This window comes from Macrobrachium rosenbergii, chromosome 52 (genome assembly GCF_040412425.1).
Source record: "Macrobrachium rosenbergii isolate ZJJX-2024 chromosome 52, ASM4041242v1, whole genome shotgun sequence".
In the NCBI taxonomy this organism is placed as follows: Eukaryota; Metazoa; Arthropoda; class Malacostraca; order Decapoda; family Palaemonidae; genus Macrobrachium; species Macrobrachium rosenbergii.
Window position 1 is genome coordinate 27,747,064 of NC_089792.1, and position 24,869 is coordinate 27,771,932.

General features: G+C 41.0%; 1 protein-coding gene across 1 annotated transcript; it reads left to right on the plus strand.

Moving 5' to 3' along the window:
- The first annotated feature begins 562 nt into the window (after positions 1-562).
- Positions 563-23,925, plus strand: LOC136833775 (small ribosomal subunit protein uS10m-like). Its single transcript, XM_067096029.1, is given in 6 exon segments — positions 563-717; positions 13,618-13,782; positions 13,949-14,088; positions 21,035-21,090; positions 21,093-21,232; positions 23,785-23,925. Coding segments are annotated over 6 exon segments (606 nt in total). The 5' UTR covers positions 563-669; the 3' UTR covers positions 23,842-23,925.
- Positions 23,926-24,869: the final 944 nt, after the last annotated feature.

A 24,869-nucleotide genomic window follows, 5' to 3' on the forward strand; every position in this document is an offset into this window, starting at 1 on the left:
GAGTGGTGGAAATAGGTTCCTATATGAGATTACCATAGACCGATAGAAAAATAAGGAAACCCCTTGGATTCTGCAAATAAAGGAGAACCTGAAAGATTTAAACATAAACTTAAGTAAATTTGGATCAATGAAAGGTAATCAGTTGAAAGAAATGATAAATGGCCGAGACAAAAAAAAAGCATGGTTAAGAGAAATGAATGACAAGACAACCTAAAAAATCTACAGAAAACATAAGGAAAACACAGAAGAAACCTGGTATGATAACACCGAAATAACAATGCTGATTAGTAAGGCTTGATTAGGCACACTGGAATTAAACGACAGAAATAGATTAAAAGGGAAGAGACAAAAATGTCTGTGCCGTAAAAAAATAACTGAAAACTTAGGACATTTCTTACTCAACTTCCCAGCATATAGTGATATTAGGAATAGATATAGAGGAATTGATAGTTAACATCCTTTTATTTGCAGATCTATCTAAAAAAGAAATTGGAAATAAAAAATAATTTATAAGAGATATATGGTAATACGGGACAATATAAACTTAAATAAACACAAAGGAAGGATAGAACGAGCAGGGAGCCGTTTCAAAGGGAAATCCAGCCTACGTTTACTACTACCACTGAGATTGGTTTGCACCTTGCAGCTTTTATATTTGTTCTTCTAGCAATGAGTAAATTGGCAGGTATCCTTATCGATACCGGGAGCAAATATACTGTAAGTTGGTTAAAAAAAATTGTAGTTAGTTACTCAATGAAATGTAACTTTAAGATTAGCCTAGGCCTATTTGCTAGGCTAAACGAGTTAGGTTATTGTAGGCTAACTTTGGTTCAGGAATTATATTTTCTCCCAGCCTGAGGACTGATCTCCCCTGCCCCAAAAGTGACCCCGCCACGAGGGGCTATCCTCCCCACACCTAACCTAACCTAATTATATTAAACTGGGTTTTCACTGCAAAATGCTGGGTATGGGAACGAATACACTGAAGGGTCTGGGCTACTAGGCTCAGGCCTGTAAAACCAAAATGGCTACGAACATGTATATTTTAGACGCTGCCAGATTTGATTCACAAAACCCTAAGCTAAGATGGGATGTTGTGAAGATGTGGCAGATATGTTGCCACATGTTCCTTAGCCTTACCAGGTCGAAAAGGTTAAAACAGTTTGACACTTTGTTCTGTGTATCTAGCTTTGACGTTGAGTGAAAGAACTGGGTAATTCTGGATTTGAGCTTCAATTGACGTTTTCATGTCGGACAAGAATTTAAAGTAATATTTTGTCGGTCGTCGGCCGCTGTAATTAACCCTTGACCTTGAAGACCAACTTGAATTGCCCCTAACGGGTAGGTCTCCAGCATTCCCGAGCAATCCCACCCCTCCAGAGCTAATACGGCAAAATTGTTTCCAGAAACACCCCTAAAATACCAACATAATGTACCCTAGAAGTGTTTATTGGTTACAGTTTTTAACGCTATGGAGGTGGGGGGCTTGGCACGGAATGCCAGCTTAGACCTACCCTGCGTTAGGTAATTCAAGTCGGCTTCAAAGGTCAATTACAGTTTAGTTACAACACAAAATATGACTTTAAATTCTTGTAAAGCAAGTAAAATAACATAGAAAAAAATGCCACCAGTCTAGCTCACATGGACAGCCCTTAGAATTACCAAGAACTGAAGTTTGATGACAAGTAGAGGATGATTTATTGTAGAAAATATTACAGTAATTCTAAGTATTAGCTCCGTGCCTGGGTTTACCTTGGAAACTGGTTTATTCTACACTTTTAGGGCTTCTGATACCGGCGGTATATTTGTTTGTTGTCGGCCAAATGGAATTTCCCTTTGCTGTGTTTAGTACTGGCCCGGGTTGGGGGTGGGGGTACCCATACATTAACAAGTTATTGCACTTGTTTAACGGGATATGAACCATTCAAAACGGAAGTAGCTGCTCTGTCTTGTGAAGATTTAGGCAGGCATGGAAAACCCTTGTTGGATGGACTCAGAGGTTAATTACAGGTTATTTACATTGTGTGACAAAAATTGAAGGTAAAATTAGCAAACCAAAAAACTGAGAAAAGTCAATTATGAAGGAAAGGCTGCCGTGGAGTTTACTTAGATCTACCAAAATTACAATAATGTAAAGAATTCAGTTCATATTAACTGTTTTGATCACATGGTAGGATAATGATGATTTAATTTCTACTCATCTAAATGAATTATACAAAAACCCAAAATCTAGCCCAGACTCACTAATAAAAATAAATGATAAGAGATAAAAAAAAAATAGTGTTATTGACTCCTCTAGGGATGAGAGACTGTAAATTAGGCCAAGTCTGCCTTGTCCTGCAATTGCCTCTGGGCACTCTGTGGGAGGGATAGGTATGATTTTATGACCAGATTAAAGAACCCCGAATTGAGGGATGCAGGTTAACTGTAGGCTAGTCAGATTCTAAGTCAGGAGGAAGTTTGGCAATGTAACTAATGACAGCCATGTTCATAGTCATTTTGGTTTGACTATAGCAGACATTTCAGAGGGAGTATGACATAACCAGATTTACCTTGACTTAACCTAACCTCGATGCTGGTAGGCTGATGGTGGTGAATAGTTACACTCACTGCTATGTGCAATAGGCTCTCTCACTGCTTAGGCTTAGGTAAGGATATAGCAAAACTTGTATGGAATGTTTTATAATGTTAGATAGATTGGGGTTGGGAATGGGTTGGGATTCCTCCCTCCTTCCTCCTGGCTCCAGATTGGGACATAATCATGTAGGCTAGGCATGAGCTCCTCTGTTTTTGTTCTCCATACTTATTGGAAGGGGGTGAACAAGACGCTAACATGGGAGTAGAAACTTTTTTTGCCGTCTCTTTTCCTCCTGACTTTGACTTCCTCCTCTCTGTCCTTTGTTACCCACTTTTTCAGTCTACAGGCTGATATAAAGGTGGTGTTGAGGAAAATATCCTCTGGGATCCTCCATTGCTTCTTCTGTATGAGGAGCATTGGTCTTATTTCCCACAGAAACCAAGCTCTGGGAGAAGTATGAGGAGCATTGGTCTTATTTCCCACAGAAACCAAGCTCTGGGAGAAGTAAGCATTTCCTCGTCCATGTCTGTGTACATGGCTCCCTTTGTGATGCTCGTCCAGTGATAGTTTTCATCAGTGAATTCTGTTAGTTTCCCTAGGGACTGATAGGAATGCAGGAAGATACTAGCAGGAAACAGTTTTGATTTTCTTCTCTCCTCCAATCTTAGTTCTTCCTTATGATGGGAAGGTCATATATGTGACCACAGGCCCAGACCCCATGGAACCATTGATGGGTATGCTAATCATTACTGTTACTATTCCCTTGCATAACCTGGGTATAATGGGAATGAGTGGGTTTCCCTTTGAGATGGTACCTTTGTTTTTTTTCAGAATCATTTCGGTTATGGTCGTGGGTCTCCATAGGATGGATACCATTTTTATTATAAGCCCTATTGCCTACGTATAGTCGTGCCTGAATGCTGCTTGTGAACTATTTATGCTTATGCCCTGCATTATGCTGCATGTTTTCAAACACTGCACTTGCTCATGCACTGACCATGTTCATGCACCTGCACTACTTGTGCTCATGTGGTGCACATACCTGTGCAATTGTCTGTGCTTGTGCCCTGTATATGCACCACCTTTGCCCTACACTACACTACATGGACTTGGGTGTGGGTGTTGCTTGTGCTGGCTGGCTTGATGTCTGCACACATACATGCATTGCCTCTTGTTTTGGGGTTGGATTATGGAGATGTAAGGTTTAAATAAATTAAAAGAAAAAAATTATTTTCTTAAAAGTTTTAATAATAATTTTTACGTTTTTCCGTGGTTTTAGTTTGAAATATATATATCTGTGAGACAGGTAGCAACAATTTAAGGTAATTTAGCCTTGTGATTCTGACTGTGGGTACGGGAAAACGTAAAAAAGAGGAAAACAAAGGAGAATTTCATATGAACATAGGGCTCTGGTTACTGAGGGAAAATTATATACGAAACACGTAAGAACATTTAAAGTAGTGTATTTACATAAATGACATCAGTAAATAAAGAGGAACTCATAGATTACTATCCTGAAGGAGATTAAAACTGGATTGAATGAAACTGGGGATTCAGACACAGTCCTAGAAGCTTCCACGAAATAGGATCCTCTGAAATGAGAGATATGCACATTATACGCCAGTAATGAAAACAGGCAAAAGAATAAATGAATTGAAATTGCACTGAGGGTGCCAAAGGAGTAATAAAGAATTAATACTGCCGATGCAAGAGGCGCACGGACATTAGACAAGGGTGATTTCTGGCTTATCTACGAAAACAAATTTACGAGACAAAAGCTAAATGACTGAAATGGGGCTCTTCCAGGCCTCTTTACCTTAGCAGATTTTCCGAGGGCGCGAGAAGGCGGTCCGTGGATGACTTGCGATTTCCGAGGACGAGTTTCTTCCACGGGCGAGATGCAAAGCTTCCGTGAAAATAATCTTCATGGGGACTAACAACAAACCTAAGCAATGGCGTGTAAATGAATACGGTCGAAGGGCACGAGGAAAAGTATACTTTGGAAAGGGTCACGTTTTAGGGATGCAAGGGCATCGGGGGCCAGGTGTTGGGGACGCTTCATTCCATATCTTCCAGCCTGGTGTGTCGACCTCGGGTTTCTGCTTTTTATCCCCTCCTATGGGGGCAGGGGGTATGGACACAGATGCTTTGACTCGAATGCACCTGCTAAAAATAGGGGAGGTTTTGGGCCTGTAGGAGAAACACCTGCCAGATTACTTTTTGCCTCAAGGAAAGATCTTTATCAAAACTGGGAGCGCCTTTAATCTTTTAACCCTTTTTTAAGTCGATAGACAGATGGTCTATCGATCGGCCGGCTGGCAGTAAATGAACAACCAACAACAACAAAAGGAGGGGAGGCAGTTTGCTAGCGACTTCTTGCTAATCATAATACCTCCCATACAAGATGATGTAAATAAACTCCTTCGGGTGTGTAAATATCAATATTCAAGAATGAACGGCAAGTGCTTTACGTAAAAAATACATTCTGCCTTGCAAATGAACTTTACTCCTAAGGGTTTTATGAAGCTGTGACATTACTTTTAATAACACATTGGGACAATTTTCGTTAACAGAACGCAAAGTGATTTAAACACTTGCAAAAGAATAATTACTTTAGATTTGGTTACCCACTGGTGACTTTATAATGTGACTCAAACAATTGTGAATTATAGGACCACGATATGAGGCTATGGCCAGCAAATGAAAAGAAAGGTTATTGTTCAAGAATTAAAATACACGGTTACTTAATTTTAGATAAAATGCATGCCAGTCTTAGTACAATCTGCCTTGGAAGAGGCTGTGTAAATGAAAACAGCGCTTATTTTTGTAAATGACATCCCTTTTAAACGATACTGTAATGACTATACATATTCGCATTGATAATTTATCTTCGCTTTAAAATCGCTTTGCTCAGCTATCGCTCAACGCGGAAGAGGGATGACCACACACCGGAATTTGACAGTCGTGGGGCGAGAGTATTCTGCGAGGTTTTAATTCGCTAACCTTAAACTACGCTTAAAATTATGCATCTACTGCCTACTCAATGTTATGACGGGCTCTTGAGGCAGACAAAAGATGTAGGTCAAACAGCGATCTTAAAGGAATGAAGGGGGAAAAGGGATAATAATAACAAAAGGAAAATTACCAAGACGTTATTTAATAAAACTTGACCAAGCATATGAAGGGAAGGGTCACGTCCCTCAGAGCTTACTTAAAGGGGCATTTAAATCACAAGGGCAAGAGTTTATGACTCGGGATTCATTAAAATACAGATAACTAAATGACTAAAAGAAAGTAAATGATATTGGCAGAAGAGCTAAGGTAAAAAGAGTGAGGGTTTTATTGTGTTAGGCGGGAATTTATTTTCCTTCGCCTATAAATTACGGGCCCGACTATCACTTCAGTCCCAGGGCGAGGAAAATGCACCCCCTGGCGCGAATCCTTCAGGAGGGGTTGACACGCACGCCCGGTGCCAAGGTATGGGCGCAAGGGCGTGCCACTTCTCACTCTGTTATTCTTAATGATTTATACATTGTGTGGGGAATGGTATCCCGATTTAATTGCCTCTTGTGGGGATAATTTGAAGATTAATAGAAGGTGATAAGAGATAGAAGTTCCTGAGGAACGGAAGAAGATAGAGGAGAGCTTGACATCCCTTCTGGATTAAGGGTGCCAGGACCTTCGAAAGATGAAATGGTGGCACAGGTGCCATGGGGAGCTCTAGAGCTCTTTGTAAATTACCTGGAATGTCCCACGCCCGTGGTAATTTCGCTCGAGCCTTTCTTAATGGAACAATCGTCCTCGGCCGGGAAAGGGCCTGGAGGGCCCATCAGGGAGGGCGGCACGGAGTACCACCTGGGCCTGCTGATGACAGCCGACGCAGGAGTGTTCCGTGGTTCTACCATGATCCGTCATGCTCTTTGTAGTTCATCAGCCAAGGAGATATGGCAGAATCCTGACTTGCAAATTGAGCGCCGGTGAATGACGGACTGAGGCAGAGAGGAGGCGGTCGGGGGTGGCGTGAGCGCTCGCAGGTATCGGCGACCAGCTCAGGCATGGGTTACGAGGCCGCACCTTGGTGAGCTTTAGTGGTGGTCGGAGGAACCGTTTCTCTGACCGACGCTGGTAGAATGAGTGCCAGGCCGGGGAAGAGAGGGGGTCCTGAGTTGATCCCGAATGGAGATCGCATGAATGCTTTGGGGCTGGCACTAGGGCAGCGCCAGGCGCTTATCAGAGGTTTCTTGGGCTCGCCGGTCAGGACGACGAAGCTTGAGCCTTTAGTGATGCAAGTGGCACCGGGCAGGAATTTGGCATCTCCTGAAGGGAGATTTGATTTGGGGCCCTGGCACTGGCACCGAGGCAGGGCCGGGCACTGGAATTGGATCGAACCGATCGAGGGGGCCACTGTACATTGTACTCAGGTGGCACTGGTGGGGACTGCACGTCCTCCTGGTACCCAGGGGCGCCAGTCTTGACTGAGGGAGAAGCGGGGAGGATTATCGCGCCCATGGAATGATTCGGGAATGGGGGGACCCTAGATTGTCGTGGATTTCGGTGGGGACTGAAAGTCCTGTCCCAGGATGATGTCATAGCCTCCGGGGAGATGGCTTGCTACTGCAAGATAGCAGATTTTGGATTGGTGAGGTCTTGTGACTCTCAATTGGACCGTAGGGAGTATCATTTTAAATTGATTTATTCCTCGATCGTGACGAGTTTTCGTCTATTGACGATAGCTCCGAGGGGAACTCTGTCCCTTCGGATGAGGGAGATTTGTGCGCCCGAAACCTCGAAGCAGTGACTCGGGCGCGGGGCTCGCATTACCTCGTGGAGGGGCCACGATACAGGCCCTTCGGCGGAATTTTTCCTAATGACTTGGGATCTGTGACGGCCAAGGCGACAGTGGAGTAGTTGATTTATTATTAGCGTGGGCATTTTGCCCATGCGGGAGAATGGCTATAAACCTTGCACGCCGCAAAAAGTCTGGCTGAAATCTTTCCGCTGCCCTGTGGAGGGCGCAGGCGAGTTATTTGTCGGTTTTCCGGGAGAGAGAGCCGGTTTCTTGTTCCGCACTGTTCGGAGGAATGCCCTGCTTTCTGCAATAATGGCAAGTTAGGGGCTTGCCCGAGTTCCCATTTTTGTGGGAATTTGAACCTCCGAGGAGGGACGGGGATTTATCTTCCGCCCATGGATCCTTCTTGAGGGTGGTGGGTTTCCCCACATATCAGTATTCGCAACACTCGTGAGTGTTGCTGGGGCTTTTTCCACTATATGAGTGGCGAGGGCAGGAGGGGCGAGCGCAGGAAATGCTCGAAATTAAACCGCCGAGTACCTGGCGGTGTTAGTGGTTCCTTCGAATCGAGCCCATTTTGTCAACGCCCGCTCAATGGTACGCCCAATCGACCAAGTCTGGCCTGCTTCTCTGGGCTGCTTTCCAACGCCTCTCCACCGCCGGGGTAATTCGTGATGCCTTCGGAACTGCTTACGACGGCTTCCCAGTTTCCGATCGTCTGATGGGAAGGGGGCGTATAGGCAACGAGGGTCTTTCCGCCAGGAATTTAGTGAGAACAAGGAGAGTTCTGCGGGGAGAGATCGCAGCACCCAGGACTCGCTCGCCCTTTCAAAATACTTCGGGTTCGGACTGGTCCATTTTGGCATGAACGAGTGAGCTTGGCTGAGGGCACCCATTCCCGCGCAGGGGCGGGGTGGCGTGCAGTCGTTCTAGCACCTGGAGCCGGGGATAAAATTCTCTCTCTCTCCTGCTCTTGGCAATTCTGTCTCTATCTCTCTCTCACGTTCTCTCCCTCTCGTTGTTCTTGAGCGGCCTTAGAGAGTCTCTTCGTTGTTCTTGGGCAATTCTGTCTCTCTCTCTCTCTCCTCACGTTCTCTCCCCCTCTCTGCACGTTCTTTTTCCTCCCAGCTGTTCTTGAGAGCGATCGTTCCCTCTCCCTCTCTTCACGTTCTCTCTCCTCTCTGCACGTTCTTTTCCTTCTCCTGCTCTTGGGCAATTCTTGCCCTCTCTCTCCCCTCACGTTCTCTCTCTCTTCACGCTCTCTTGCTCTCTCCGCCTTGGCATCGCCCACTGTTCTGAACCCATGCTCTCAGATCTTGCCCTGATAGCCCCATGTCCTTCCCAGCGACATGTAGAATTTGAAATCCTCGTTTTGTTGGGCTCTGGTATTAGCCATCTTGAAATAATGGGTATATGATATGTCTGAGAAGACTTTTTGTTAAAATTGGATGTGTCTTGAAAGACGTGGTTGTTCTTGGCGAACGAATTCTAATATGCGTCTCGGAAGACGTAGTTGGATTTTGTCACGCCGGACTTGGGCCGGCTGTAGCGTGAAGTTAAGGAGTTGTTCTAACGAACTAGAATGATCAGTCCTTCCAAGGGCTTAGATGTGTGTGAACTACACTATATAATGTCTCAAAAGGACTTAATTTTGGGTTCCCTGCAGGAATGAGAAATTCGCCACGCTTGACGAGAATTTTGTATGAGTCTCTGAGGACTGGAATTTGGAGAAATCTCGCCACGCATGGAGAATTTTAGGAGTCTCTGAGGACTGAGTTTGAGAAATTCTTTGCCACGTCGAGAATTTTAGGAGTCTCTGAGGACTGGAATTTGGAGAAATTCTCGCCACGTGCACGTGGAATTTTAGGAGTCTCTGAGGACTGGGAATTTGAGAAATTCTGCCACAACTCGACGTAGAATTTTAGGAGTCACTTAGGACTTGAATTTGGGAATTTGGAGGAATTCTCATTAACGCTGACGTGAGAATTTTAGGAGTCACTTAGACTTGAATTACGATTCGTCCCTTAGACTTAGAAATTACTAACGGAAACCCAAAGAAAAATGTATGCTGGGAAATGAATGGGGGAAAAATGCTACACACGCGGCATGGGCGGTGGGGGGGTGCAGGTCGTTTGGCCAACACCGGAGGTATTTTTAGATTCTGGGTGAATGAACCCGTATATTTATATACCGTATGGGATTCCGGGAATTTCCCAGTCGTCTGAGAGGATAACAATACAACGCCTAGTAATTTTCCCCTATAAGCGGAGTTAAAATTTCGCTTTCCTAACACCTAACTCGAATCCTAACTACACTGAGAGAATTTTCAGCAATGCAAGCTGACTTGCCGTGTCCCACGTGGGAATTTATTCGCGCCTAAATAACAGGTCGCTAATTCGAAATGCTAAGTAAAATTTATCACAGAGGAATTTCTTTCGCACTATTCCTCAAGCAAGAATATGGCAAGGATTTTAACACAGAGGAATTTCGCACTGTTCCTCGAAGCAAAGGATGGTTAGCACTGGTTATTTCCTAACTACCTATCCTGAAAGGCATGCATTAACGAATCTAATACGGCGGTTCTTTTCTCTCAGTGAATACATGCGCCCTTATTTCTAATTCCTAGAACAGTCACGATTGTAAAAAGGTTTTGCTAAGATAAACACATTACTTACGTGGAATTTTCTGGATCTGTGTGCTGGTTTTACATAAGGTTCAGAATTGTCTCGCACCCAGCTTAGCTTTGCTAATAGCTGATCTGGCAAGTTGCAAATACAATAAAGCAACACTAGGGGAACTGCAACTGCAAAACGAGACCTATGGCCAGGTCGCATTTTTTACGTTTTTCCGTGGTTTTAGTTTGAAATATGCTTTCAGAGACAGGTAGCAAACAATTTAAGTAATTTAGCCTTGTGATTCTGACTTCGTGGGTACGGGAAAACGTAAAAAAGAGGAAAACAAAGGAGAATTTCATATGAGCATAGGGCTCTGGTTACTGAGGGAAATATTACGTAAAACACGTGGGCACATTTAAAGTAGTGTATTTACATAAATGACATCAGTACGGGAAAGAGGAACTCAAGTAGATTACTATCCTGAAGGAGATTCCTACTGATTGAATGAAACTGGGGGATTCCAGACACAGTCTGAGAAGCTTCCATGAAATAGATCCTCTGAAATGAGAGATATGCACATTATACGCCAGTAATGAAAACAGGCAAAAGAATAATGAATTGAAGCTGCACTGAGGGTGCCAAAGGAGTAATAAAGAATTAATACTGCCGGATGCAAGAGGCGCACGGACATTAGACAAGGGTGATTTCTGGCTTTCCCTTTAAGCAAATTTTACGAGACAAAGCGTGACTGAAATGGGGCTCTTCCAGGGCCCTTTACCTTAGCAGATTTTCCGAGGGCGCGTGAGAAGGCGGTCCGTGGATGACTTGGCGATTTCGAGGACGAGTTTCTTCCACGTGGTGAGATGCAAGGGCTTCCGTAAAGGGGCAAGGCGATGGGGACTCCTCGGGAACTCCAAGCAATGGCGTGTGGGCTCGAGGAATACGGGTCGAAGGGCACGAGGAAAAGTATACTTTGGAAAGGGTCACGTGGTTAGATGCAAGGGCATCGATGGGGCCAGGTGTTGGGGACGCCTTCATTCCATATCTTCCAGCCCACGTGGTGTGTCGACCTCGTGGGTTTCTGCTTTTATCCTCCTATGGGGCAGGGGTGCGCCCAACACAGATGCTTTGACTCATTGCACCTGCTGCCCGCAGGGGAGGTTTTAGCCTGTAGGAGAAACACCTGCCAGATTACTTTTGCCTCGAAGGAAAGACCTTTATCAAAACTGGGAGCGCTTTTAATCTTTTAACCCTTGTTTTAAGTCGATAGACAGATGGTCTATCGACTATCGGCTGGCAAAAATGAACAACCAACAACAACAAAGGAACAACCAACAACAACAAAGGAGGGGGGGGGAGGCAGTTTGCTAGCGAATTCTTGCTAATCATAATATAATATTTACACATACAAACACACACAATCATACAACAAATATTTATACGAGGCATATATTTACAAATATGCTTATCCTAAGATTTTATTCACAGCTAACAGTAACATTCTAAATTTTTACTGAAATAATAGTAGCTTATCTTACTAGTTTACAACTTTACCTTCTACGGTATCAAGCAATAATAAATTCCCTGTATACAGAACTGTAACAACATGAATTGAAGTTCAAACTCTGTATCTCTAAAATCACACATCAACCTCATGGTGTTACAAATTAATATACAGGGAGTGCCAAACTCTACTGTTGCAAATCAATATCTGAACACCTAATTTCACGGTCATCAACGAACTACCAAATTCCATGGTCAGTTCTCATTTATAATTACTAAATAACACTTGTCATGAAGGGTGTTCTGAATTGCTGTTTCTAAGTAGACACTATTATTCAGTATTTATTTGAACACACTACAACTGTCTCAGAGGTACCTATCAAGGAGTGGCAGAAGAGAAAGCATGCAAGTGACATAACAGAAATCAACTTTTTCTACCAACTCTCAATTCTTGCTGTAGCAGTCAACTAAAGAAAGAAAATCATGATTATCAGAGTGAATAATTATTACAGAAAATTTTTTAAAAATTAAGGTTTCATGCATAAAACTTGGGTACCATACTGTGCTTGTACATGGAGAATGCTTGTGCATACTCAGTGCCCCACTATTGCAGAATACCAAGACCAGTTTACTGCCTTGCTTACTTTTGTGTGCATACAGGACTGCTTTTGGATAATGGCTCAGTTTGTTGCTGATCTGCTTCAATATCTTGGTTTATTGTTGTTTGCAAGACACCATTAGGTTCAAGCAGTATTGTCCCTGATTATGAGAGCAGTCCACCTTGGGCTGCTGTGTAAACTTCCTCTGTTCCGGGGAAGAGCAGAGATCAGTTGCAGTCTAGGGATTCCTTAACCTTAAAATCCATGCAACCAAGTTGGATCAGCCCTCATGATGGTTCATGTTTTCATGATGTTACATCGCAAAACCAGCTTACTTGCTGCGTACCCCTCTCAACTAGAGATTACCTTGTTGAAGTCACATGGCTTCACTGTGAAAGGTTCTGTGTTGAAGCTGCTGGATGAGTGAAAGGGCTTTCAAAATGGGGAAGTGAGATTCCCTGGTACAAATCTAAATCATCACTTTCATCATTACCTCCATGTTTTTCATATTTTGATAACTTTCTTCCACCATATATCCAATTCTATGCCTGCTACTTCCAAGTGCTGACCTCAGATACTATCTGAAGTAAGTAACATGCACTTTTCCACCGTCAAAATTTACTGCTTAAATGGGTGGGAGAAGGGTTGGAAGGGTTTTGCAGGCAAGGCTAGTTGTGAGAGTTGCAGGTGATTTCAGCCACCTCTAAGACTGTTTGGACCTTTTGGACAGATCTATCCCTGTGGTTTGGCTAATCAGAATCTGGGAGGAGCCAGTCCTCAGCTATAGCCTGGAAGCCCATCATTACAGATAAAGAGAAGATAATTCCATGTTCACATAGTTACTTTCATAACATGCAGGTATTTTTGTCTCTTTGTTTTACGGGTGGGATGGTATGGCCATGTGTAGAATGTTCTTATTCATCCCTGGATGATGGTAATGCAATCTGCTGACTTGTTTTTAACCATTCTGTAACAGGAAAGACACGATTGTGGACCTTTCCTAGAGTTTGGTTGATGAAGCACACTAAACTACAGCACAGTGCCTTATCAGGCTCAGCTTCCCTATGACAAGCTATATAAGAGGCTACAGGAATTAGCCTTCCTGTGCTCATATACATAGGACTAAGAATCTAACAATTCTGGGTGGGTGTTTGACTGTCCCTCTGGTTGTTTGTTATAAGTAGTCTTATAAGATATGACAGAAGTTCACAACCTAGCCTATCCCTCAACTTATAGGAGTAAGTCTCCCGTATAAAAGGTGATGGTTTGTTTTCTTGTAAGAACAAATGCCCCATTTTAAAGATTATGTGTATTGTTTGTAGATGTAAAAACTAAAGCCTTTTATTGTGATCCCACTAACCTCAAGTAGTTCCTATTTGCTGAAGGAAAAATTAAGGGGTTACCGACAGGTGACTGGGCAGTTCTCTACCACTTGCCTGCCTTGTACCAAGCTTCTACAACTGTTTCTGTGAAGCACTGGTTTGTACATCTATGGAAAGTTCAAATTACAGTAAATTTAAAATCTGTTTCCAGGTATCAAGATTATTTGGGCGTTTTGTTGCACAAAGATCCTTCAGTCAAGTAACCCCAGGAGCAGCATGCTTGTTTGCAAACAGAATATGCTTTCCTACAAGACAAAATGTCTCGGCAGCACTTTCAGTAAAGTACCCCCATCAAAAATATTCTCAACATTCTCCTGTGAGTACATTTAAACACTTTGACCATACAGTTTTGTTATATTGAAATTTTTTAACTGATTAACATGTACAGTATATATAAGAAATCATGTAGGGAATGCCATGATTAAAGATATTTATTATTTTCCTCACATACCCTACCAATATAGATGTATTTTCTTTGACAGGATTTAGTTCCAACAGAGCCTGATAAACTGTACAGTATGGTAGAAGTTGAATGTCGAGGGCATGAACCTGCAGTTCTTCGATCATATCTGACTTTTGTATCTACAGCAGCTGGTCATTTAGATGTAACTTTGCAAGAAGTGTAAGTAATTTATAAGTTGCATAAGTTATTGATGTGTAATTATGTGACAGATGGACCACATCATGCTAAGCACATTTTATGGCTTAAGTTAAATTTCATCTGTTCATATGTGGAACAAACCAGGTCTTAACGTAAGAATAAACCTTCTAGAGCCATCTAGAAACTGGTAAAAAATGTATAAAATTGTAAAACAAGGTATTGGTGGCAACGGGGTTCGGCCAGTCGGATGAGAGAGGAGGCATCAGCCGACCTCCCTTAACCTGAGAGCACCGTGACGCATCCAGTTTCTTCCTTACCACCTTGCTAGAAGGATGTGCTGCTGCCCTTCCTTTCAGAAGCCAGTGTTTTCCTTGCCCATTTACCTTCTTAGGTTTGCCTTTTGTGTCGTGAATTAGCGCTATTTTGTGTGTTTGTGCATTAGCGCTTATTTGTGTGTTATTTGTTTTGTGTTTGATCATGCAAACCCATAACTCATCTCAGCCTCCCAGTACTAGGCCTCAGAGAAAATATCCTGGGGTTGGTGGTTATCCTTTCTTTCATTTTCTGGTTTCTTTGAGACAGACCCACCTTTCTACTTGCAGCTGATGCAGATCTAATGTTTGTAATGTTACTAATCCCTGTTCTGAATGTCATTCTTGGCCTTCTGAGCAGTGGAGGATTTTTGCCAAGAAGAGGCAGCATAGGGGGAAGTTGGAGGTGCCATCTTGGAAGGGGTTTTCTCCTCTTTTGATGGCTGCTTCTCCGACTCCTTGTTCTTCTTCCTTGCCCAACCTCCTCCAGTTGCTTCATCTCCCTTGGAAGATTTTACTCCTTCCCATTCTTCCATAGCTTCATCTTTGGAAGTTTCGGTAGAGGGTTCGGGAGATATCATCTCTTTTGCTGCCCCCGCTCTCTGGGTGGGGGGGGGTTTCCCCTTGGGAGGGAGGAGGCAGTGCCATCTTGTTCTACTGTTTCAGGATTGGAGGCTCAGAAGATGGCTGGCACCTGGGCTTCTGGAGGCCTACCAGGAGTACTAACCTTGGATGGCCTTTATCCTTTTTCCTGTCATCTCATGTTCCTATGTTGACTGCAATGATGGTTGCCAGCCCTGCTGCTCTCCCCTTTGTGGTGCCCTGAGCTCTGGTTCCTATGTTGCCACATTGGTCATCTGTGTACTCTGCCCACCATTTTCAGTCGGTGTCTGTAGTAATGACTCCTGCTCATGTTCCAAGCTCATCTCCCATGACAGTTCCCAGTTCAGTAGCTCTCCTCACTCCTACACAGGCCAACAACCCCTGTGTTATCTCATCTGTCAGCAGTGGCAACTTCTACTCCCTGCTCCATCTTCTGATGCTCTCGTTTAAGCAGTGGTCAACAGAGTTGGCATTGTTATCCGAGAGACGTACAAATGTGTTATGAAGAAGCAGATGCTCAGGTCTCCATCTTTGCCCTTTCTGTCATCGTCTTCTTCTTCTTCTTCTTCAGCTTCATTGTCATCTTTTCTCCTGTCCGGTCCTCCCCATTAGATGTGGGGCTAATCTTTTGCTGACTTCACTCCCTAAAGGTGCTTCTACACCAGTGGGCGATAGATCAATTAGTAGACCTCTCCGCCAGGTATATTCCAGGCAAGAGGAATGTGGTGGCCAACAAACAGTCGTCAGGGTCAGGTCCTGTGGACAGAGTGGTCCTTACATCAGGAGACAGTGGACAGGCTCTTCCTCTTTTTGGGGAAGGCCAATGATAGATCTGTTCGCATCAAGGTTCAACAGGAAGCTAGAGGTCTTCTGTCAGTTGTCACAGACCCATTCGCGTAGTGGAGGATGCCGTTCAACATCCTTGGGACAACCTGGAAGTTTATGGCTTCCCTCCTTTGCCTAACCTGTCAGGTCTCGAACAGGGTAATGATTTCCTGGAATCTCAGAATGGCCCTTGTAGCTCCCTGGTGGCCTCACGCAGAATGGTTCCCCAATCTACTAGCCCTTCTGTCAGCAGTTCCCAGAGAGATCCTTCCATGGCACAACCTCCCCTGCTAGCCTCACATCAAGAGATATCACCAGTCGGCAGGGTCCCTATCTCTTCACGGCTGGAGACTATCCAGTATCTCCTGCGAGCGAGAGGTTTTTCTCGCAGAGCAGCGACAGAGATGTCTGGCTATTTCAGATCTTCCCCAGCTGTGTACCAGGGAAATTGGGTCATCTGTAGGCAGTCCCTACTTACCGGCAGCATTGGTTAACTGCATTTCTGTGTTACGTGCTTGGCTAGCAATGTTGTTAACTAACTAGATTTTTGGTACCGTAAGCAATTTTCATCGGCAGTAAGTGGTTTATCAGCGTCGTAAGCGGTTTATTGGCACCTCTAGGCAATTTATTGGTGCCAATAACCGGTTAATGGCGCTTTAAGCGGTTTATCAGCGATTTCTGGTTATTGGCTGGGAATGGAACCCCTGCTGTTAACCAGGGACTGCCTGTACTGTGATTGGTGTTGTTGAAGGGGTCTCTCTCCAGTCGGAACTGCTGTTCAGCAAATAGCAGTTTTCCTAGTTTTTCTCCAGAGGGAGAAGCATCTTTCTGTGTATGCCATCGAAGGATATACGGCTGCTTTGGGGTTGGTTCTGCACCTAAAAGATGTAGACCTGTCTTCCTCATGGGAAATCTCAATGCTATTCTAAAGCTTTGAGCAGCCTTGTTCTCCTAGAGAACTTAAACCTCCTATTTAGGACCTGACTCTAATGTTACACACTCCGAAGGTTTGGGGGTCCATAGCCTTCGAATTTGCCCTGGAATTCATAGCTAAGACTCAAAATCCTTCGGTTCATGATGACAGGTTTGAATCCTTTTCCTTCCCTTCCTTGGGAGATTTTGTTGATAACGACCCAGACGAATTGCTCTTATTTCCTGTTGGGGCACTGTGTGGTTACCTAAAAATGACTCGTCTCCTCAGAGCAAGGTGTCAAAGACTTTTTGGAAGCACAGGCTGGATCAAGAAAGAAGTATCCAAGAATACCATCTCCTTCTGGCTCCGTGAGGTTATTAGACATGCTTATAACTCTTCTACACCCTTGGATTCTAACACACTGCATGCAAGAGCGCATGATGTTTGGGGTATAGGCCTTCCATTAGCTTTTAAAAAGAACTTATCTGTTCATAGGATTTTGAAGGCTGGTGCTTGGCTTCATCAAACCACCTTCACATCCTTCTATCTACGGGATGTTGCCCACAGACCCTGGACGCTTTTTCCTTGGGTCTGGTGGTGGCTGCTCAACAAGTTGTGCAGCTCATCCAATGCCCCTAGCAGGAAAGTTTGTATATTACCTGAGATGATGGTATGAAAATGAGAGCAAATGAGATGATTGGTCTTTTTCCTTTACCTTTTTCCCTTCTCTTCTCTACTTCTTGGGGCAGGAGGAAGATTGATCCATCATGAGCTGAACTGGTCAGATACAGGCGAGTGATTGGTCATTATGTTTGAGAAAAGTTTATTCATACACAAATATTTCCTTGCAGAAGCAAGTCCTTCCTCTCTCTAACAAGGGGAGAGAGGAATGATGACAAACAAGTTGGTGGCTAACATAGGTTTGTTGTCGTTAACAGATATAGCTCTTTAACTTCCATTTATATAATGTTCCTCCACTTTGTGTATTAGCCCAGTAGTCTGACCGTTTGATAAACTATTTATCTAACAAGTCGGAGGCATATGTCTCCTTCCTCTCCTTTGGCCTAACCAGGAAATGAGGCCAGGTGTGCTGAACCTCTAGTCAATTCAAGACTTTCCTTTCCTCCCACCAAAAGTGAGTCTATCCTTATGTTAAGACCTAGGTTTGTTCCGCGTTTGAGCAAATGACAAATTTTTAATTAATTTGTATTTTTCATAGCTAACAAACCTATGGTCTTAACATAAATTTCACATTCCAGCAGAAAATATTACTTAGGTTATGGAAGATTTGTTCAAGACCTTCATAATGAACTTCAACAGTTTGTTAGTTAGTTCAAAGAAACTGTTTTGAGAAAAGGAATATTCGGGTTAATGGCAGATATACTTAATTTTTCCACAGTAAATGTGGAATGTTATCAACATTCTTTAAATTACAAGGATAGTGGACATATCATTTAGAAGCTGCTCACTGAAAACTACAAAATCTACTTGGAGTGCAATATCCTACAATTTGGAAATTTATTGACAATCTGAAAAAGATTCAGTAAGGAAGAGATCTGTTTTACAGGCAGCTGGTAGCTGGTCAAAACCCTCCTGTTACGTTAAAATAGTTCAGAGAAGTGGGTGCAAGGATATAATCCATTGTTATGAAATCTGACAACATAAATTTTGTTGAATATGTAAGAGAAATTACTCATAACTTTTAAGTATTTGCAAATTACAGTATAGCTCTGATAAATGGTAATAAAGCGAAGAGAAAATATAAAACTGGAAAGTATTGAATGGAAATAAAATTAAGAGGAGAAAATATATGTCTGCTAAAAAAATTATCAAGATTCATTCAAGTGAAATTATCAGAGTAGTTTGTTGTTACTGGATATGCAGTACTACTGGACAACTCTGCGAGGACAGTTTTGCAGGTTAGGTTCTCAGGGTGGGCTAAATTTCTACTCGCATCCCCTTCCCTCAACCCAAATACACTGGAAAGACTTCCATCCAATACAGTACTACCCAATCCAGAGGAAGAAAAATGTCTCAGGACTTGATGATGCAAGGGAAAGTTAAGCATACCTCATTGTTTGGGAAACATTATAAATAGGATCCTTATGCTGTTCATGTTAACCCTTAACCTATTAATATGTATTGTACTTTTTCATAGTGCACCAATTTCACTTGTGCCATTTAGAATGTAAATACAGTGAACCCCTGTATTCGCGGGGAATGCGTACCACACCCCCCGCGAATAGCTAAAATCTGCGAATACTTAAAACCCCTCTAAAAACACTTAGAACTGCCCATTTTGATAGTGTAAACACTAGAAAAACCCTGTAAAAATGCTTACACCTGAGTATTTTAATAGTTTTATCACAAAAAGTGCATTTATTCATGAAAATTATATGAAAATACAGTAATTAGTGAATATTTCTCAGTGAAAAATACCGCGAATGGGCGAATTTTCCACGAATAATGGGTAGATATGTGCTACAGAGAAACCCGTGAATGTGTGAGTCCGCGAATCGTGAGAACATGAATATTGGGGGTTTCTGTATACAGAGCTGATGTTTTGCAGTGGTACTAAGTATGTATATATACAATTCCTTTTTCTTCGCTTTCCTTTCAATCAAAATGAATATAGAATTTAGGCCAAAGGCCAAGCACTGGGACCTATGAGGTCATTTACTGCTGAAACAGAAATTGACAGTAAAAAGTTTGAAAGATATAACAGGAGGAAAACCTGGCAGTTGCACTATAAATATCAATTGTTAGGAGAGGGTGGAAAGGAAGATGGAAGAAAGAAATATGAAAGGAGGTACAGTAAAAGGAACGAAAGGGGTTGCAGCTATGGGCCAAAGACACGCTGCAAAGAACCTTAAACTTGTATTATATAAGCTTCATGCAGTCATGCGAATCATAGTCAAACAATAACAGTGCCTTCTTTCCTCCTTTCACCTCACTTTTACTCATTATCTTCATCTAATGCATCACTCAGTGTATAAGATTGAATAGATGAGTGGAGCAGTAAATAAGCAAAAACAGAAAATACAAACAACATATCACTAAAATAAAATGTAAGGTGTTTGATTACAGTAAACTTTATTGTACTGTATATGACCTGGTTGAATAAGGACCAGTGTATATATACGGTGGGGATCATTTGAGGGTTGAGTATCTGACTGGCGACAAAATTACCTTGTGACATTTGTCAAAGCTAAGTCTTTATATAAGTGGACAGTCAGCCTGTCCTTCCCTCACATGTATTTCATACGCATTTGTTGTTGTTGTAATAAAATATATAAAATTACCTATGTAACAAAGAAAAGAAGCAAGAAAAGTAATTAACATAAACAAGAAAAGGAGTGAAATAGCAGCAGATTTATTAAGCAAATGGTACATGTGGCAGGGACCCAGATTACAAAAGAATTAAGATGGTAAATCTGTCATAACTGTCAAAAACACATTGATTGGCTGGTATGCTGTTAGCTCCATTATTATCTAAGTTTTTGCATTTGACAAAAGATTGTGATAATGGTAATAATTGAAAGCTGGGCACCACAACTGCTTTTTTTCATATAAAGTATTGGCTAATTATTGTTGTTATTTCAAATACATGTATATCTGTTCTGTTGTTTCAGATAAAGCCTAGGTTAAATGATTGGTTTGTCTCCTTTTATGATCCCAAAAATTTAGGAGCTTTTTCTGTTTCTTATAGACAGATCTTTTTATTTTACGGAGTGCTCCTTCCTCCTAACCCATCTAATTGGATCTGACAAACAGGCTTCAGTTGGCTTAGGTTCAAATTACAGATGATATAGCGAGTTGGGGCCACCCTTTAGCAATGGTGATCACATGAGAGAAACAAAAATAGTTAGTATTTAAAAGTAGTGAGATTTGACTCACTTTGCCTACTATATTTTCATGACTCAGTGCAGAACTCTTCAGTCAACAAGTGGCAATTTTAAGGTAAAAAAACTCAAGGTATTGAGCCCAGTGGCCCTGCCTTTATAAAAAAAAAATTGTAAAGAAAATAAAAATCCATAAAAAATGCCATCTTGCTAAGGGAGATGAAAGTAAAATGTTGGGATGCAGGTAATTAGTTTTAAGTTGCTAATGTTGGCAAAGAACTTTTTAAAGCAATTTTTATGTATCCATGAAACAAATATTGATAAGTATTTATATTTTTAACAATTGTCTATTTTTATATCTTTTTAATGCCTATCCTATTTGTCATACAAGGATGAAATAGTTAATTTCTCTTATTCCAAATTATCTGTTAACATGCCCTGAATCATTATTGAGCATTTTTGTATTTTTCCAGTGAATGGCCCAGGAAACACATCCAGAGATGGACTTTATTGAAATCAGTGCACATTTACAAAAACACCGTGTCCAGTATGAAGTGCGTACCCATTTCCTGATCATGAGATTTGTTAAGCTTACAGGGTCTACTGCTGATACCTTCTTAGAGTACATTCAGCGAAACCTGCCTGAGGGTATGGCTATGAAAGTTACCAAGGTGAGAATTATTTTCAAACTACACTACAGTGCATGCTTATAGAAGGATAATTATTTATCTCACATAAGAAAGAGTTGTAGCTAAAGAAATCAGTTGAAAGCTTCCTCTGTTTATTTCTGTTGCCAGCCTCATAATAAAAGGTATACCAGTTAAGGGTTGTGAGAATGATTTGTAAGACAAGAATGTTGATCATCATCACCACCTGTAGTTATGTGACACAAAGCTACTCTGTTAAACTCTACCACTCATGAATGGCTTTCTTGTGCTGTCGTACTCTGACTTCCACAAATCTCCACTTCTCCAGCCTCCTCTCTTATAGTTCTCATTGAAATAGGCTTCGGTTTTCCTACTTTTCTGGTGTCCACAGGAGCTCAACTGAAATGATCAAGTACTATTCACCCTCAAGATGGTGCAAAGGACATTTCCAAGCCATCTCCGTCTCTTATCTCCCTTTCATCATTATCTCATCTACATATGGAACTTCCATAATTTTCCTTATATTCATTGTTTCTTAATATCTGAAAGACTCAATCTCATGAATCTTTTCTCCAGATAGTGGTATTTCCTACCTTTGTGCATACTCTCTCCTCATTACATCTGTTTTTCTTTGATTTATCTGAAGTTCTAACTATGGATATATGATGTATTCTATTAAGTAAGCTTTGTAACTTGTATGATGTTTGTTGATTGAAACTGCATCATCTACACATAAGTCTATCAAGTTTCTGTCGTTACTCCGTCTGAGTCTTCTCTTCCAACTCCAACTACTTTTTCAATGATAAAATCCATGAGTGGGACAAAAAGCAAATGTGACAATATGAAATACCATCCTTGATAATAAAGCCATTGTAATGGAATTCTAAGTTCTGTACATTATAGCACTGTATGTTTCAATAAAAATATATGATCTCTGCAACTCTAGCCTTTTCTAAATAAATTTGTTCATCTCAAATTATTTTATCAGTTTCTTTCTCCATCTTAGTGAGGATAAGCATACTGAGTATATTTATTACAGCTGACATTAGTGCAGGTACCTTTTTTTTTTTAGTTTCTTTGCCATGACCCATAATTTCGAATGATTTTACTTAAAAATAAAAAAATTACCCAGGATTATATATGCGAAGCAATTCAGCATTGTACTTTCATGTATTTTGTAAAGTTGTATTTGTTTTGTTGGGAGCTTTGCTTTTGATGGACGTCACAGGTCTCATCTAGAATTTATCCAGTATTCTATAGTCAAGTAGTAAATAAGGTGTATAGTAATGAGAAAGTGCTTTCTAGAAATTTTCCTCACACAGAATAATGTGTTATTTGTATAGGGAGTAACTTTGGTAATGTTGATCATATTTTTCCAATATCCTAAATCATGTCAATATACAGATTCAAGGAAGGGATGGTCTCGGTTATTTAGAGCAAAGCATTTATTTAACAATGAAAGACTCATTTTGGATAGGGTAATAACCTTCTCATGTTGACAACCATACTTGCCGGACAGGTAATTTTCAGGTCCCCAAAACCATGTTGATAGCATCTACTACTTTATATGGCATTACTACAAGAAGGCCAAGAGATGATTATGTGATAGTTTTCATTTAAAACCATTTTGGCTTTATATGGCATTTCTACAAGAAGGACGAGAGATGTTTGTGCAATGCTTTTCAATTAAAACCATTTTTGCTTTATATTGTTTTGCTACAAGAAGGATAGGGGTGTTTATGTATTGTTTTTCATTGAAACTATTTTCTGCTTTATTTTGAAAATTCCCATTTTTAATGATTTGTATTTTCAACAATTTTCTATTATATTGTGAAAATCGTCCCTTTTTTTTTTATCCCTGCATTTTACAAAAGACTAAAGAATAAAGGGGAATATAGTAAAAGAAAAATTTTGAATGGCTGCCAAAACTTCATTAGGACACCACCTTGTTGCTACCTAAATCCAGAACTTTCATTGAAGGGTTCACCTTCCACAAACATTGTAAGTCTTTGAGATTCTCTCACAAGATTCAAAATAGAGTATGTAGTAAGCAAACGATTGTATGAAAATCAGATCTGCTAGATAAGCTTGAAAATTTAAAAAGAAAATAGAAAAAAAAATACACTCATGTTCGGGAAGCTGTTGTTCCACAGGTACAGTCGACTGACATGAGGTGCACACTATTTTTCTTCTTGGAATATTTCCTTGGGAAATACCAGTTCACTGACTCTTGGTATAAGGGAACTTGCTATGAATCAAGCTTAGACATCTTTCATTGAAAACAAATAAACTGAGATTCAGTGAGTAATGTAATTCCTGTATTGTGAGGTAATGAATAATGGGTTATTTCTAAGACAGTGTGTATGAAAGTTTTGATATATCCGACTAATGTTTGACATTTGTCAAGAAATTGGACAGACTGCAAAAGTTAAGTTTAATATTCCTGTATATATTTTGTTATTATGTCAGATTTGAAGTAAGTTTTCATTTAATGAGGTGTACTGGTTATAGGAAAGCCATTATTTCCAAAACCTATGAGAGTTGGTAATTTTCTCAATTTGCATATCTCTTTACAGCATGAACTTCAGAAACTTCCCGAGCATGTGACGCCATCATCAGAAGTTATTCAGTAGTTGCTTTGATATAGACATATTGTGCAATAACCGTAAGCCTCATACTTGAAGTGAAATGTATTTGTAAATAAAAAGAAATTCTTAGTATGATTTTTATTGTCTTGAGTTTTATAACTGTATATTTCATTCAGTGCCTCAGTGTTCATTCATTATGAAATTTTTTAGATTAACAATGCAATAATGTCATTAAGCTTTGGTTCAGTGTAGGTAACCCTGTACATTATAGAGAAAAAAGATTATGCTACTTTAATGGTGAAATTTGCCCTTCTGTAAGGATAAGCTCTCTCCCATCTCTCATCTCCAATGCAGTCAGACACTTAGCTCTCAAAATGATGCATCTATGACCAGTCTGAATTGAGGAAGGGGACTCCATCTGAAGACAAAGTTTTGTATATACCAGAGAAAATTTTACTTAAAGTTGTGTTCTTACTTAGATAACACATTGCTTTACACAATGATTATCTATTTAGTTACGAATGTGGGAAGCAGAGAACAACCTTCCAACTGGCATGGCATCATCAGGTCCAGGAACTAAATTTCTGTCAGTCTCCTTTTATCCTTCCCTAACCCTCTAGTTTTACTTTTCCACTGCTCATTAGTTCAGTTTTTATAAAACATAAGTTATGCAAATTTTTAAAATCTCGAGCTCTTTCTGCCATGTCTTATTAACCTGAGGATATAGGACTACCCAGAGTTCAGGCTATGGGTTTATGGTAGAAAAAAGCTTCATACTGAACTATAGAAAGGAGTGTGATCTTACTTCATGATAGGGGGATTTCTCTGCCCCATATAGCAGCAAGATCATCTTTTTCTAGGTAAACAGTTCACTAAATTAAAGAGTAATTGGTTTTTATGCATGAAAATTAGCATTTCCTAGATTTTACAAAGCTGAGGATTATTAAAATAAATCTGAGAGTTTAAGTCTAAAAAGTACAGCACTGAAAAACAACTGAACATTCTAACAGAGCTTTTACTTAAATGTTTTAAATTTCAGTCTTTGCCGGTGCTCTTAAATATGAAATTTTCAT